Source organism: Corvus kubaryi, unplaced genomic scaffold, assembly GCF_017639235.1.
Source record: "Corvus kubaryi isolate FWS band 111438036 unplaced genomic scaffold, C.kubaryi_AGA036_p1.0 37386, whole genome shotgun sequence".
Lineage (NCBI taxonomy): Eukaryota > Metazoa > Chordata > Aves > Passeriformes > Corvidae > Corvus > Corvus kubaryi.
Window position 1 is genome coordinate 3,012,794 of NW_024581128.1, and position 14,783 is coordinate 3,027,576.

The 14,783-nt window shown below is 40.5% G+C and overlaps 1 protein-coding gene across 2 annotated transcripts; it reads left to right on the plus strand.

Annotated features, from left to right (window-relative positions):
* The first annotated feature begins 819 nt into the window (after positions 1 to 819).
* ETAA1 (ETAA1 activator of ATR kinase) lies at positions 820 to 10,090 on the plus strand. 2 transcript variants are annotated; one of them, XM_042036696.1, is made up of 7 exons: positions 820 to 1,080; positions 2,606 to 2,743; positions 3,009 to 3,085; positions 4,508 to 4,626; positions 4,926 to 6,735; positions 6,940 to 7,051; positions 8,836 to 10,090. In XM_042036696.1, exons 1-7 carry the CDS (start codon positions 900 to 902, stop codon positions 8,949 to 8,951), a joined length of 2,553 nt encoding a protein of 850 aa, XP_041892630.1. In that variant the 5' UTR covers positions 820 to 899; the 3' UTR covers positions 8,952 to 10,090. The 2 variants fall into 2 exon arrangements, with proteins under 2 accessions (XP_041892630.1, XP_041892629.1); XM_042036695.1 differs by having other exon boundaries at positions 821 to 1,080; positions 4,926 to 7,051.
* The last annotated feature ends 4,693 nt before the right edge of the window (positions 10,091 to 14,783 follow it).

The window sequence follows — 14,783 nt, forward strand, 5'->3', positions numbered from 1 at the left end:
AGTCACCCATGAGCATCCTCTTCTTCAGGCTAAACACCCCCAGCTCTCTCAGATGCTCCTTGTAAGAACTGTTTCCCAGACCTTTCACCAGTTTCATTGCTCTGCTCTGGACTCTCTCCAGCACCTCCGTGTCCTTCCTGAATTGGGTGGCCCAGAACTGGACACAGCAGTCGAGGTGCAGCCTCACCAGTGCCGCGTACAGGGGAAGAATCACTTCCCCGGTCCTTCTGACCACACTATTCCTGATACAGGCCAGGATGCTATAAGCCTTCTTGGCCACCTGGGCACACTGCTGTCTCATGTTCAGCTGCTGTTGACCACCAGCCCCAGGTCCTTTTGCTGGAGCCAATTTCCAGCCACTCACCCCCCATCTTGTATCACTGAATGGGGCTCTTGGGGCCAAAGTGTAGAACCCACCACTTGATCTTATTGAACCTCATGCTTTTGGTCTTGGCTCATCGATCCAGTCTCTCTGAGATCCCTCTGCAGAGCCTTGCTGCAGAACAATATTCCCACCCACCTAGGTGTCATCCCCGAATTTGCTAATGGTAGATTCGAGCCACCTCAGGCCAAGTTAATGGAACGGTCCACAGGAGGGCACATCCCGTCCCTCTGCCCACGGCTGACCTTTTCCTTCCCTCAGCAGAGGGGCAGAAGGTTCTGACCGCCTCACCGGCGGGGGCAGCGCCAGGCAGGAGGACCCGGAGCCGCCTCACGGCCGGGGGGCGGGGCCGCAGTTCTCCGCCGCGCTCGCCCGCCCGCCCGCCCACGCAGCGCGGGGCCAATGGCCGCTCGAGGCGGCGCGGCGGCGGCCAATCGGCGACGGCCTCGCCAGCTGCCCGGGAAAATGGCGGCGCTGGTGGTGGCGGGATGGATGCCGTACCGCAGCAGCGGTCGCCATGCCCGGTAGCCGGCGGAGGGGGTTGTGCCTCAGGCCCGCCGCCCTGAGGAAGCGCAGCGGCGGCGAGGAGCAGCTCACCCGGCAGCAGGCGGAGCTCCCCGGGGAGGAGGGGGCGGTGGAAGGCGGCGCGGGCCGAGGCCTGCCCGCCGGGGAGGCGGCATGCTCGCCCCGCGCTGCAGGTACGGCGGGAGCGGCCCCTGGGGGCCCCGGCCCTGCCCGCCACCTCTCGAACCGCGGGGGAGGGGTGGCCGAGCCGTAAGGAGGGGTTGGTGTGGTGTAAATCTCCGCTCTCCCCGCTCGCGTGCCCTGGGAACGGGCTGTTACTGTCAAAAGTATGCTGAGGCAGCGTGCCCCGGGGGCCAGGCAGGCCAATGGTACCCTGGTGTGCGTTAAGGAGAGCATTGCCAGCAGGTCAAGGCAGATGTTCCTGCCCCTCTGTTCAGCCCTGGTGAGGCCACATTTGGAATACTGTGACCAGTTCTGGGCTCCTCAGGACAAGAGAGATATGGAGCTCCTGGAGAGGGTCCATTCAGAGAGCTACAGAGTTGATCAGTGTTTTGGAGCGTATCTTTTACAAGGAAAGGCTGAGGGAGTTGGGCCTGTTTAGCCTCGAGAAGATAAAACAGAGGGCACATCATCAATGTGTATAAATATCTAAAGGGAGGGTGCAAAGAGGATGGACCAGGTTCTACTCGGTGGTGCTGAGCAATAGCACAAGAAACAGGCAGAAACTGATGCACAGGAAATTCCACCTGGACGTGAGGAAGAATTTCTTTACTGTGCAGTGACTGTGCACTGAAACAGGTTGCCCAGAGAGAGCATGGAGTTTCCCTCACTGGAGGTATTCCAGAACCATCTGGATGCAATCCTGTGGCATGTTCTCTGGGATGACCCTGCTTGAGCAGGGAGGTTGGACAGGGTGACCCACTGTGGTCCCTTCCAACCTGACCTATTCTGTGATTCCCACAGCAAATAATGATAGCTAACCAAGGAGAGGATGAAACCTGACATGTCAGGGCAAAACATGCTCTAAGAGGTTTCTCGCATAGTACACACATCTTTTAAGTTATTTCTGTACGCTTTCACATCTGCAGAATCATTTCTAAAGGGCAGGGGTGACTAGCTGAGTTTCACATAGGGTTTTAAGTTCACTTACTGATCAAAGGCAGCTGCAAGCAGGTTTTGAATAGCTATATTCCTGCTTTTAATAGTCCTAGCTGGAAAGGCCCAGGGGAGGAAGTATAGACGAATGTAGGTTATGACCCAGAGTAGTTTGGAGGCCCATTAAAATAGTAGTTCAGATCAGAATCTGGGTGAAAGACACAAAACAAGCAAGAATACAAAATATTTTCTCATACAGGTATCCATAATTTTTGTCTTAATATAAGCTGAAGTCCATGTTCTCTCACGTGTAAGGATTGACATCTTACAATCAGATGCTGAGCATAAAGCTGTCAGCATCATGTAATGTTCTGTAATCTCTGTGATGTAACTGGCAAAGCCAAGAGTCCTGTTCTGTATTTAATGTCTAGTTATGAACAGTATTCCTGTTGTGAGTAAAGGAATCCTGGTGAGTGTGAACTTGATTTTTATTCTTGATGTTCCTAAAGCATCTTCTTTTGTCTTGACCTGTTCTGTGTTCTAAGTGATTGTTGCCTTTTATTTGTTGGTTTTTAATAAGGGCCCTCTTTATTTTTTACACAGAGTCATGTTTACATAAGACACCAAAGAGATCGTTGAGTAGGAAATCCCGAATACCTACTTTCAGCTCTCCTATTAATGACACTGATACACAGCAAGAGATCTTTTGGGATTCTCATTCACCTGTTGCACACAGACTAGGTAATACCAAAATCCAGACTTCAAGACACCTGTTTGAGGCATGCAGTGGGAGTGTAGTAAAAGTTATAAAAGATTTCTTGAAAAAAAGATTCCTTTCTCTTATAATGGTTGTTTGATTTTACTTGCATTAAAAACCCATGAATTCTTCAATATAGTGCTGAATCAAGATCTGATGTTTACAGGTTTATTTGAATTATCTGAGATGTTCTGCACTTCTTAAACTGAATAGATTTAAAAATTTTAAGAAGTTTGTTTGTTTCCATAGGCAGTGGAAAAACCAAGCAGTCTACCAGTAGATGCGCAGTAGAAATTTCGGAAATTGTTAATCGTATTGCTCCTCAGGTAATTGTTACTTTCTAAAACAATGCTCTGCATGTGCAGTAATCAAACAGAATAGTGCTTCAGCCTTAGCCTCAGTTTTAGTTACAATAGTTTCATGGTAAAGAGTTGGTCATGTAGAAAACTAGTTTATAAAACTGGATTGAATTAAAATAGTAAGCGTAGCATTGACTGGTTGCTCTGTGAGTCATGGCTGCTGTAAAAAAAGGACACATGAAGAAACTTGCAGCAGCTCCATTTTAGAAAGGTTTACTTTCAGAATACAAGTTACTGCCTTTGGTCTTAGGAATACTGTTGTGTTTATTTACCCTTAATTACTCATCTGTTAAAAGGTAAGAGTTTCTTCACATACTGGATTTACTTGGCAGTTGTTTTTAAGCATTTTGAACAGTCTTGACTGCTGATTTACAAGAACAAGACCCAGCTGAGAGATATTTTACCATAATATAAACACAGTAACCTTGCTTCAGTACTCTAAATAATTTTCCTTTTTATGCTAATGTCTCTGCCCTTTCCCTCTTGCCGTGAACCTGATGTCCACTGCCCAGAAAGTGGAAACAAAAGTGCAGTTGCATTTTAAGTGCAAGAAAAGAAGCAATTCCTAAAATAGATCTGTACTATTTAGCTTGCAAAACATGCCTGTAAAATATATTTACTGTTTAGCATATTTGTGAGAAATTGTACTAAAAGAATTGGAAAGTCATTGATAAGGAATGCCACTGCCTTCCTTTTAAATAGTTACAGCTCTGCCATAAATGTAATCTGCTGTTTATGTTCTTTTTTTCTTAAACAAAAATAAATTTAAAAAAAATCCTAAATTTACAAAGAATAAGAGAACCTATTTAAAACTACCCTAGTAGTGAGTAAAGTTCAAATTATTTTTGCTGGCTTACACACAGTAGTTTCCTGCATCCTATTACTCTGCCCCTCTAAACAATTCATCCCTGCAGTATTGTATCTCTTTATTTCAGAATTCAAATTCAAGCCTGAACTCTGAAGCTCTGAAACAATTTCACTTAATTTCTAAATGTCACTTAATTCCATTTAAAGGCTCTTTTTATAAATGAGTTGTAGTGGAAGAAGTCAGAATTTTTTCTGTAAGCATACAGAATGTAATTTATTTTAAGGTCTCTAATCTGTTTGTGCTGTGTTTGTGTTCTACTCCTTAGTAGTATACGGAAGTAAATGAGATCACAGCTTGTAACATGAACATGTGTAAACCTGAAGATATCATTAAAGTGATACAACTATTAGTGGACAATGTTTCAGTAATCTAACTTGACTTGGTTTTGCTCTTATCTGTGGCTTTCAACAGGTTTCATCCAGTTTATTTAGTTTAGCAACTTTTAACTCATGTAAGATATGTGTCTAGTCCAATCCTTATCTGAAATCAGATTTCTAAGCATTATAAATCTAATCATGCAGGATGAAAAAGCAACCTGTAATGAAAGCTCCCTTTTAGGAACATGGATTGGTGAGGATGCTATTCCTTGTACACCTGTAGTAGTAAAAGGGCGAGCTAGGACAAAGTTAAGTTGTACAAGGTAAGTTACAGCTTTCCTTGCCCATCATAGCTGGGCTTTCATGAAAAAGGCTATGTGGTCTTCTATGTATAGTGAACCATGTAATTGTATATTAGCATATAGAATGCTTTTAACTGTGGGCTTGTTATGTCTTCTTAATGGGGTTGCGTGTTGACTGCATATTGAAAGCAGTGGGATTTAGTCATACCTCTGTAGTTGTTAAACTAGAGAATGAACAGCTCACAGGGTCATGTAATTGAACTTGGCTAAACTTTCTCAGCAGCTCTGACTTTATTTTCTGTATTTTCTTTTTAATCCAGAGATCTTAAAATAAAAAATCCCGAAGAGGAACTCATGAAATTGGCTAAGGAGTTTGATAAAAATCTAGTAGAGTTAGATGCTGTTCAGGAACAGGAGAAGCTTGGTCACAACTTCATCCAGACCACCTCAGCGCTTTCAAGTAATTCTAAAGATGAAATAAATATGAAGAACCAGAAATCCCTCCTTGGTGAAAGTTCTGAAACAGATACTGCTGTGTGCCTGAAACTAGTTGGACAGAGCACTGGCATCCTTGTGGCAGAGCCCTGTCAATCCAGCAGTCAAAAGTCTGTAGACCTTGAGGCTGAAGTAGCCCTTCACGCTCTTTTTGACTGCTCTACCCAGAAGTGCAGTGGACAGTTGAGCCAAGGGCTGTCAGATATTTCTTTAAATAGTAGTTTTCAGAAAATTAGAAGTACCCTGGAGGAGGAGAACCTTCCTGAGAAAACTGAAGACACGCAGTGTGGTAATTCAGAGGCATATCAAAAAGATACTCTGTTTGCAGTAGGAAGCGTGGACCAGACTGTACCAAAGCCTGATAATTACACGTTGACAAAAAAAAATCCTCCTTCTTTGAAGACACAATTGGTGGCCTCCACTAAGCTTGCAGGAGTAGTTAATGATGACTTTGATGACTGGGATGCAGATCTTTTGGCAGATGACTCTTTTGTGATGCAAATAACCCAAAATCCTGAATTGATAAATACTGAAGAACCACCACAAATTCCTGCAAATCCATTTGTGCGTGATTTCAGTGATGCTGGCAGAACAAAGCAAAGAAGTAGTGGTAATTCAGTAACTCTTTTGGGGACTGTAAGCAAATCTAACAGTTTGCAATATTCACCTTTGAAACAGTCTAGTAAAAACTCACAAAATGTTGTAAAATCCGTGTCTTTGCAAAAGCCATGTAAGACAGAAAACTCAAAGACAGAGACTAAGGCCTTGCATGGCAAATGTGATGTTACACCAGATAAAATTAATTCTGTTTGGAAAAGTGCCCAAAACAGTGATTTGAACTATATTCGTGTTCCAATGCAATTTGAAGTGAAGAATGGAAATGAATCTACTAAGCCTAAAAGTGATGCTCTTCCTCTTTTTCCTTCAAGATCTAATCCTCATAGACAACCAGCAGGAAAACCTGGGAATTACACTCATACTATTTCCTGTCAGTCATCCAGTGTTTCTACCAATATGAAACCTAATGATCTAACCAAAGTGGTTAACCAGGCTAATACAGGTCACTCAAATCAAGTTGATGTACCAAAGAAATGTCCTCTGTCATTTGATGACTGGAATGAACCAAAATTCTCTGATGAGATACTAGATATGTTTTGTGGATCCGATAGTCTTTGGGAGGCAAACTATGAGGATGATGAATTGTTATATCAGGTGTGTGATGATATAGAAAAGCAGACTCAGAGCCAGGACGTTAAACAAGGAAATGAAAAAACTAAAACTATACAAGGAGCCAGTGTTAATTCCAGATCAAATGCTGATAACAGCTTCCCAGCATCTAAACAAGGACTACCTGATCTCCTCTTGGGACAAAAAACAAATGCAAAACAGGAGGCTCTCTCACTAAATGATTCCTGTAGGAATTCATCAAAGGTGGTGCATGGGTTGGCCGCAACAGGTCATGTAGTGAATTGTAAGAACATCTCAAATCCTCTGACTGTGATCTCAGGTCCTTCTGTGGAGTGTAAATACACACTGCCTAAAAACTGTCATCAAGATTCTGAAGATACCTCAAAGACTGTTTCAGGGAAATGGTACAGGTCAAATTCTGTGCCAGCAGGAGAGACAGGTTCTGAAGTAAGTCCTGCTAATGCAGTAAATATTTTTAGTAGCAAAGCACTTGACAGCTCACATTTCTTGTATAATGCGGGAAAGATTCCAGGTAGCAGCTCTGGTAACAAAACTTCACTTGTGCCTTCAAAGTTTAAGTTCCGAAAGATTAACAGTTCTCAGGGTGGTCTTCGTGTAGGGTCTGAAAATCCAGGGGGAATTACTCTGCAGGGTTTGGAAGGAAGCAAGAAACAGGTGAATGCAACTTTGCACAGCAAGCTTGACAATAAGAAACCACCTTTCAAGAGGCACCTTTCAGAGTCTTTTGCACAGACTACATCAGGTATTTGTCTTTATTGTATCACTGTTAGACTGTTACTGTTTGTTTCCTTACTGTCAGAGAAATTTGCATTGTATTGCCACTTAAAATAGGCTTCAGTATCATACATTCAGTTAAGGTGTTAGCAAATGTTCTAAGAAGAATCTGGAGGTTATTTTCTCAAAAATGGAATTGTCCTGATGCATATCTTGAATTCCTGTAGTTAAGGACACCTGTTTCCATTCCACTTCTCTAAATACTTCACACCCTCTCTCCATAGACACTCAGATTCTCGAGGATCAAGTATAGGCTGATGCAGCACTCAGCATACTATTTTCTTAAACTGTTACTTAAAAATACTGTTATTTTGATGCATAGTAAAACCCCAGTTAATGATGGGACAGGGAAAGAAGACACCAGGTGATATGGAATACCAGTTTCTTTATATTACTGTACACCTGGAATTTGGACCCTCAAATCACTTGACGCTTTTCAGAGCTCAGCCTGTATTACTGTTTGCTCTGTAGCTGAAATTGGCAGTGAAATATTCTTGTGTTATCAGTCTAAACACTAAGATGCCCTTTCATCCAGAGGAGAGCTCAGTCACTTCTTTATTGCCAGACGGCCATCAGTAATATTCCATGCTCAGTGTTACTTACTGGGGAAATGTAGAACTAGTCAAGTGCCAGTCAGTCTTATTTTCACTTGATGTCACAGCTTGGCAAAGTTTTAATCAATATTCATTCTGATAAAACATGCCTTTAAGAGTGTCCTATATCAACTTCCATTTTCAAGAAACACTGTTGCAAAAGCAACAAAACTATTAATTATTGAAGAATGAGTATTTTATCTGTTTCCTCCCCAGAAGAGAAGCATATAAATTGAAAGTAGCTATTTTGGATTATAAGGGGGAAGGAAGGGGAGGGATAACTAATTATTCTATGGAATGTTCTAGAGAGTAAAGGAATTTAAAAAATAGCATAGATTTTCTTTACAGATAAACAACAACTACATCTTAAATTTTGAGGGAAAGGACATTAACCAAAAAATGGATGTTAAGTGATCCTTTCAAAAATTGCTGTTTAATTTTTCATGGATGCTTTTTTGTGAGAAGCAAATATACCCTTTGTTTATTTATTCAGTTTGAATACTTATTAAAAATAGATTAATTGGAAATTGGTGTATAAAAATGGTAAAATTACTGATATGTGCAGGGAGTATTCCTGTTGGTTCCAATAAGGTCAGGATTTTATAGTCTGGGAATTTATAGTTCTGTAACACACCATATAAAATGCTACGCCTAGCTATCATGTTCTTGTCTCCTTTGCCAGTTTTTATTGCAACTTTTGACCTTTTTTCAACCTATCTTGTTTTATTTGTGTGACACCTGTACTGTATCTGACCCCTGTGTCTTTACCATCTCCATGTCCATATCTCTGCCTAACTCACTAAATTGTAGAGCCTTTTTTCGTTCTGATAGCCTTAATTTTCTTAACCCATCGCTATCTTCTGTGTTGACTCCTGATGTCATAAGGTTCACCTGAAGGGCAGCCAAGTGAAATTTCCTTCAAGCAAATGTGTGCATCCCAGTGTTGTCATTGGGAGGTAGTAATCAGTAGCACTACAAAGGTCATGCATCTTACCCTCTTCCTGCCTTGGGGACAGGATAGATGAGCCATTTTTAACTTGGGTGCCTGGTATGTCAGAATAGTGTGCTCCTGCCATAGATCTTCAAACACTGAAAATGGCTAAGTTAAAATACATATTGAACAAACCTGAGGCTTCTAATAAATGTTTTTTATTTACAGTGTCTGTGGTAGAACAAAAAAATAGAAAATGTTCTCAAGAAGAGATTGAAAGAAAAAAACAAGAAGCTCTTGCACGAAGAAAATCCAGAACACAGGCATTCTTTAAAGATGCTTGAACTTGGAGTTTATTTTGTCTGTGGAGTAAGCTTTTGGTAGGGAAATACTGTAATGCTAGAAGACGCTTTTTTAACTCTGTTCACAGCTATTGATGGCAAGCTTTTTCTGTTTTCCAGTTTAAAAAGATGAGGACCTGAACCATAACTAATACTCTGGAGGTACTTAGTTTTAGTTAAAAACTATCAGTTATAAATGTGTAGTCCCAAACTACCTTCAGCTAGATGATGATTCTATTTGAGTTCACATGTTGAAATGATATGGCCTGAAAATCATGAAAGTATTGGTATACACATATAATGAAGGCGTCAGAAACAGACTGGATGTGTTTTGGCTGTATTACTGCAAGTATTCTGATCTGTAAGAAGACTCACAAGTACACACAGGCTAAGAAATACTAATGTTTGCTCTCAGGTAGAAGAAAGTTTTAAAATTTTGGGTTAAATTGACAATCTAGGTAACATCCAATGCCGGAAAACTAATGGAAATGAGCAGACTTTGGAAAGTGTGCTTAGTTTGTCTTTGTTACCTGAGGTAAGAATTGTACATAGAGAAGGAAGAATTTAATATAAAAGTTTCATTAGGTGAAAAAGTGTCCTTCAAAGGACATGTTATATTTTTTCAAATTCCTTTCAGGAAGAATTGGAAATACCCTAAGGAAATCGGACCACGTTTTTCTAAACGCACATCAGCAAGCCAATTAAAAAAGGTAGCCTATACTATTTTACCAAACCATGAGCAATATATAATACACTAGGTGAAATCTCAACAACTATGCATCTGTTTAGCCATATGGGTTGTACATATTTTCAAACTAAAGGTTGTTAAAATATAAAAATGCAATGTCATGTCAGCTTAACAGGGGCTGATAGAATTTTTGATCTGATAGATGGGTGTAGAGCTCAGACTGCAAAAACTGCCTCTGGGTAAGCTGCAAGATATTTTTCAACTGAGAAGTGCTTATATATAAACATGTGACACTATGAAAAGTGACTGTAATTTTTCTTTGTAAATAATAACTTGGAAATGTTCCTCCAAAGGTTGGAGGAAGCTTTTGGTTTCTGTAATATGCTGTTTTTGTAGCTCTTAAAAATGTAAGTATTGTATATTTGTAAGTCATCATTAAACTTCTTTTTTCATATTTTTCTTGTCTGTTTTTGAAAATACTGTACTACAGAAACTGGTAAAAGAGAGTGAAACGGGAATTCCACATGGACTTTACCTGAAGTCCTCACTTGGTAATTTTCCTAGTTACTCAGTGCCTGAATTTTCTACCCATAGTGGTGACAAAGTGCTTCCTTTGATCCATTTAAACTAACAGTCCTTGATGGACAAACTGGTTCAACACACAACCATCTGCAGTGCAGTCCTGAAATACTTAACTATACTGGGGTCTTTTTGCTTGTATTAACCCCTGTGGTTAGTGTCAGCTGATTAAGGACTCTGAGCCCCAGCAGCGCCAACGACCATGCAGGTACCCAGTAAGCATTACAGTCTGTGGCTGCAGCTCCCTGCCCTGCTACTGTTGTGCAATATATGATGAGTTGGATTAGTCTACTGATCTGACTGAAAATTAACCCAGAAAAACATTTTCAGCTTTGCAAAGAAGTTAATCATAATAATATCCTCAATAGATAATATACAATGAAATAGCAAGATTTTGTTGTACTGTCAAGCCTCTGCTGGCAGTTTTCAGTTTAAAAGAAGATTTGCATGTCCATATGACAAATAAGTGTAAATCCCAAATAGTGGCTGTTGGAAAAATTTGATTTATTCAGAGAATATAATTTGCTCTGTGTATCTGAGGTATGCCTGTCTTAGTTTAGATTCTCCTAGAACACCACAATCAGGTAACTTGCCAGATGCACTATTAGCCAAGAAAAAGGCAATGAGAAAAGGCTACTACTATCAGTATTAAATATGAGAGTTATAAAACTGGCTTTTAAGATACTGATGCACAAGAATGTTAAACATTATTGAGGAAGATAAAAGTGAGGCTTTTGCTAGAACAGTGTTCAGCTTAGCAATCCTTCCCTCCCCAGTATGTTTCCCTAGGTACAATTCTGTAAAGAAACCAGGGTAATTTTTGTTTCCAGGGATAATTTTGTTAATTACGATTTGAGAAGATGAAGGAACTATTGTAGGTGTTGAGTATTTTTTTTAGGAAGGTTTCATTTTCTGATGTGACAGGACTTAACTTTTAATCAGGTTTGAAACTGGGATAAATAGTAGATAAATAATACAGGCTAACCACATTACAGCTCCCCAATCTCAGCATGGAAATGATACACACTGAATGCTGTCACTGTGTGTCCTTGAGCACACTCAGAAAGTTGAAAACCAACTAACTGCTGATTTTCTCACCATCCACAATAGAAGGGCCCTGGAGCTGCCCAGCTAAAATGCCACCGCTGCTCTGTCCTTGAACATACTGGCCAGAATATACCGGCTCACCCTTTATCATGAGCATCAGTGCTGTGAAATAAGAGTTCGTTGTATGACAAGGGGAATGCTCATGAGAGGTGTGGAAAGAACCCTTTGCAAACTTTCCAGTGGAATGAAGACACAAATTCCATCTTAACCAATTACTGTCACTTCTTACTCAAGTGCTATGTGCTGCTTAATCATATTTAAAGAATTTGCTGATCAGTGTGCCACATACCAATGTTGACAGTGAGGCAAATGCAATCCATTGCCCTCTGCTATTAAACTAATCATGACAGAGAGACTGTTTGTTTTACTTTCCATAAGTACTTATTTTTAGCATTTATTAGCCTTCAAAAGCCTGTGGTTTGGATTTCATTAAACATTACTTTCCACATAGAGTTCACAACAGGAGCATGGTTCTCTTACTTGATGGTGAGACAAACTGCCAAGGTTTTTTGGTCATAGCCTGACTATCCCCAAATGCCCTATCATACCATTTCTCAGTTAGCAAACTGAATAGAATTACTTCTTTTCGTCACTTGACTTGCTCCCTCTCCTCACCACTGAGAAAGAAAGTTGAGCAGCAACCTCATCACCTCACAGATTACAGGTTGTGCTCAGTGTCCTTTGTGCTTCCTGGTGGGTTCTTGGTGGCCCACTGGTATGCCTCAATCATAGAGTCTTGACTGCTTGTGGTAGACAACAGATCTTCATTAGGAAAATATGTACATAATTTTAATTAATACATATGTACGCTTAAGAAGTTTAGTATTTCTATAGCTAAAATTTCACTATGAAGCCACATCTTCCTCTAGGCAAAAAAGACCTGTACAAATAGTTGCAACAATCTTAAATACATTCTAAATTAAATTATGACTGTCAGGTTTCATTATAAATTAATTTATGACTGTTTGCTTAAGCACTCACCTTTTCATTCAGAGCATACCAATTTTTTATGTCAGTAGAGCAATCCTTAAGTTGAAATGTAAATGGAATTCCTGTATGTTCCCATACCTAAGTATAATTTTTATTCCACAGATACTGATGGATTTCACAATGAGTGATGTTGCTTGCTAAAATCCAAGTAGTATCTTTCTCAAGCAAAACCTGTAGTGGATTTGTTTGTTTCTTTTAGGAAAGGCAGATACCATCGGGTAGAGGATCCGTTCATCATTATTCTCCATGTCTGTATTTAAAATTCTGTACAGACGTACATTCACACCCTTCCTCTTCATGCTGGTGAGGGATCATATTTAAAGCATTTGAGAAATTTAGTAATACTGGGGTTTTATTGTGTTAGTTGTATCAGATTTTCAGAGAGGCCAGCATCCAGCAGCTCTTCAAATTTTGGCCTATAAGGCACAATTAATCTTGGGGCTGCAGTTCAGGAATAGCAATGTAATCTTATACTATGTGTACCACTTATTACATCTAGACCTTTATACCCAGGGGAATAACATAGATGAATTCACTGATTTTATCTTCTTAAGCCTAAAAAGAGCTACAATTTTTCAGGAAAGAATAGCTGGAAGCAACAGATAGTGACCTAAATAGTAGAATTCCTAAGATAAAATAGAAGAAAATGAACACAAATGCTTCATTGTTTGAGAGCTGTATTGTCTGCAACACACTCCAGTGAATCCAGTGTTTGTGGAAGAGGCCAAGGCAGATATCATCTGTGGAGCTAAAAATGACAGCCTGAGTAAGTAGCCATTGGAGATGAAGCTGGGAAGACTCTGGCAATTGTGCTGTAAATCGTAACTGCAGTATTTGTTCACAGCTCTGGTATCTACATGTACTGGTGGTTTTGTCAGAATAGTCAGAAAAGTCCTGCCTCATAAAACACTTAAGGATATCTAATGTACTGTTCTTATGGAACTAAATATAAATTTCAGTGACAGTTGTCTGGGTATACCGTCCGTATGGAGCTGGCAAACCATTAGGGGCCTGATCCTGCTCTTGCAGTGATTTCCGTAAAGCAGTAGAGGTAATGGGGTCATTCAGGTGAATAAAGAAGCCCGTGTGTTTCATTATTGCAAGTAGTTCTTGTCTTTAGCTCATAAATCTAGTAAAACTGTCTAGCATTTATCAAAAATATTATTGATTATGCACATTTTCAAAGTTTTTTGGGGAAAAGGTTGCATTTACACATACCTTCTAAAGATCACAGTTAACAGCTTTCACCTCAAACAATGTGGTTAACAGAGGTGAGGAGTAAAGGATTTATAGATTTCCTTTTTAATGAAGGTTGTCTGCTCTTTGCAGCTTGTACTCACTAAAGGAAAAACTTGATTTAAGTTTTAACCCTGGGAAATTAGTATCTGAATAGACATGGGAATGAAGCTTTGCATGCACTGCCACACTCTCCATGAAAAGAAGAGATCCAAATAAAATATTTTCTAACTGATCATGGCAAGTTAGATTTGGGGTATTATTCCTTTTTTTGGCTGAGGAGGGGGGGATTTCTTAATGCCTGAAGCTGAGCGTACATCAGGCACGTTTTGCAGAATTGTGGCTCTAGGGCCAAGTGTCAAAGAATATTTAAGCACCTTAGGAAGTTACTCATGGGGAGTCACATTGGTGGTTCAGAGTAGTATGATAAAGAGCTTGATGAACAGTTGGTTTTGAATATCCTATTAGATATTTAGCTGCACCTTTGGGTGTTGGAGGCCTACAGAAAGCTGAACTGTGACAGCAGAAAAACATGGACATAATGAGGGATAGAAAAATGTGTTCTCCAAGGCTTGAGTAAGAGTTTGGAAACAGTAAATGAAGTGTTAACACTCTTGTCGTGGTTTCACCCCAGCCATCAGCCAGGCCCCAGCCAGCCACTCACTCACTGCCCCACCAGCAGGGTTGGGGAGAGAATCAGAAAGGTAAAAGCTGGAAAACTCAAGGGATGAGATAAAGACAGTTTAATAGGGAAAGCAAAGCAAAACAAGGAATTAATTCACAACTTCCCATGGGCAGGCAGATGTTCAGCCATCTCCAGGAGAGCAGGCCCCCATCACGCCTCACAGTTACTTGTGAAGACAAATGTCATCACTCCAAATGCTCCACCTCTTCCTCCTTCTTCCCCCCACTTTATATATTGAGCATGATGTCATACTGTCTAGAATATCCCTTTGGTCAGTTTGGGTCACCTGTCCTGGCTGTGTCTCCTCACAACCTCTCATGCACCCCCACCTTCCTCTCCAGCCCAGCAGTACAAGAAGCAGAAAAGGCCTTGGCTCTGTGTAAGCCCTTCTGAGCATAAACAAAAAGATCTCTATATTATCAGCCCTGTGTTCAGCCCAAATCCAAACCACAGCCTCGCACCAGCCACTGTGAAGAAAGTTAACTACCCCAGCCAAAACCAGCACAACTTCCTTCACCAATAAATGACTTCCCAAGGATCATTTTTAGAA

What these genes read in the sequence shown, in the direction of transcription:
- ETAA1 (XM_042036695.1), top strand. Translation starts at nt 900, where the DNA reads ATGCCCGGTAGCCGGCGGAGGGGGTTGTGCCTCAGGCCCGCCGCCCTG. An exon ending in TTAATCGTATTGCTCCTCAG is followed by an intron (nt 3,086 to 4,507) that starts GTAATTGTTACT and finishes CTAATCATGCAG; the next exon opens with GATGAAAAAGCAACCTGTAA. An exon ending in ACAAAGTTAAGTTGTACAAG is followed by an intron (nt 4,627 to 4,925) that starts GTAAGTTACAGC and finishes TTTTTAATCCAG; the next exon opens with AGATCTTAAAATAAAAAATC.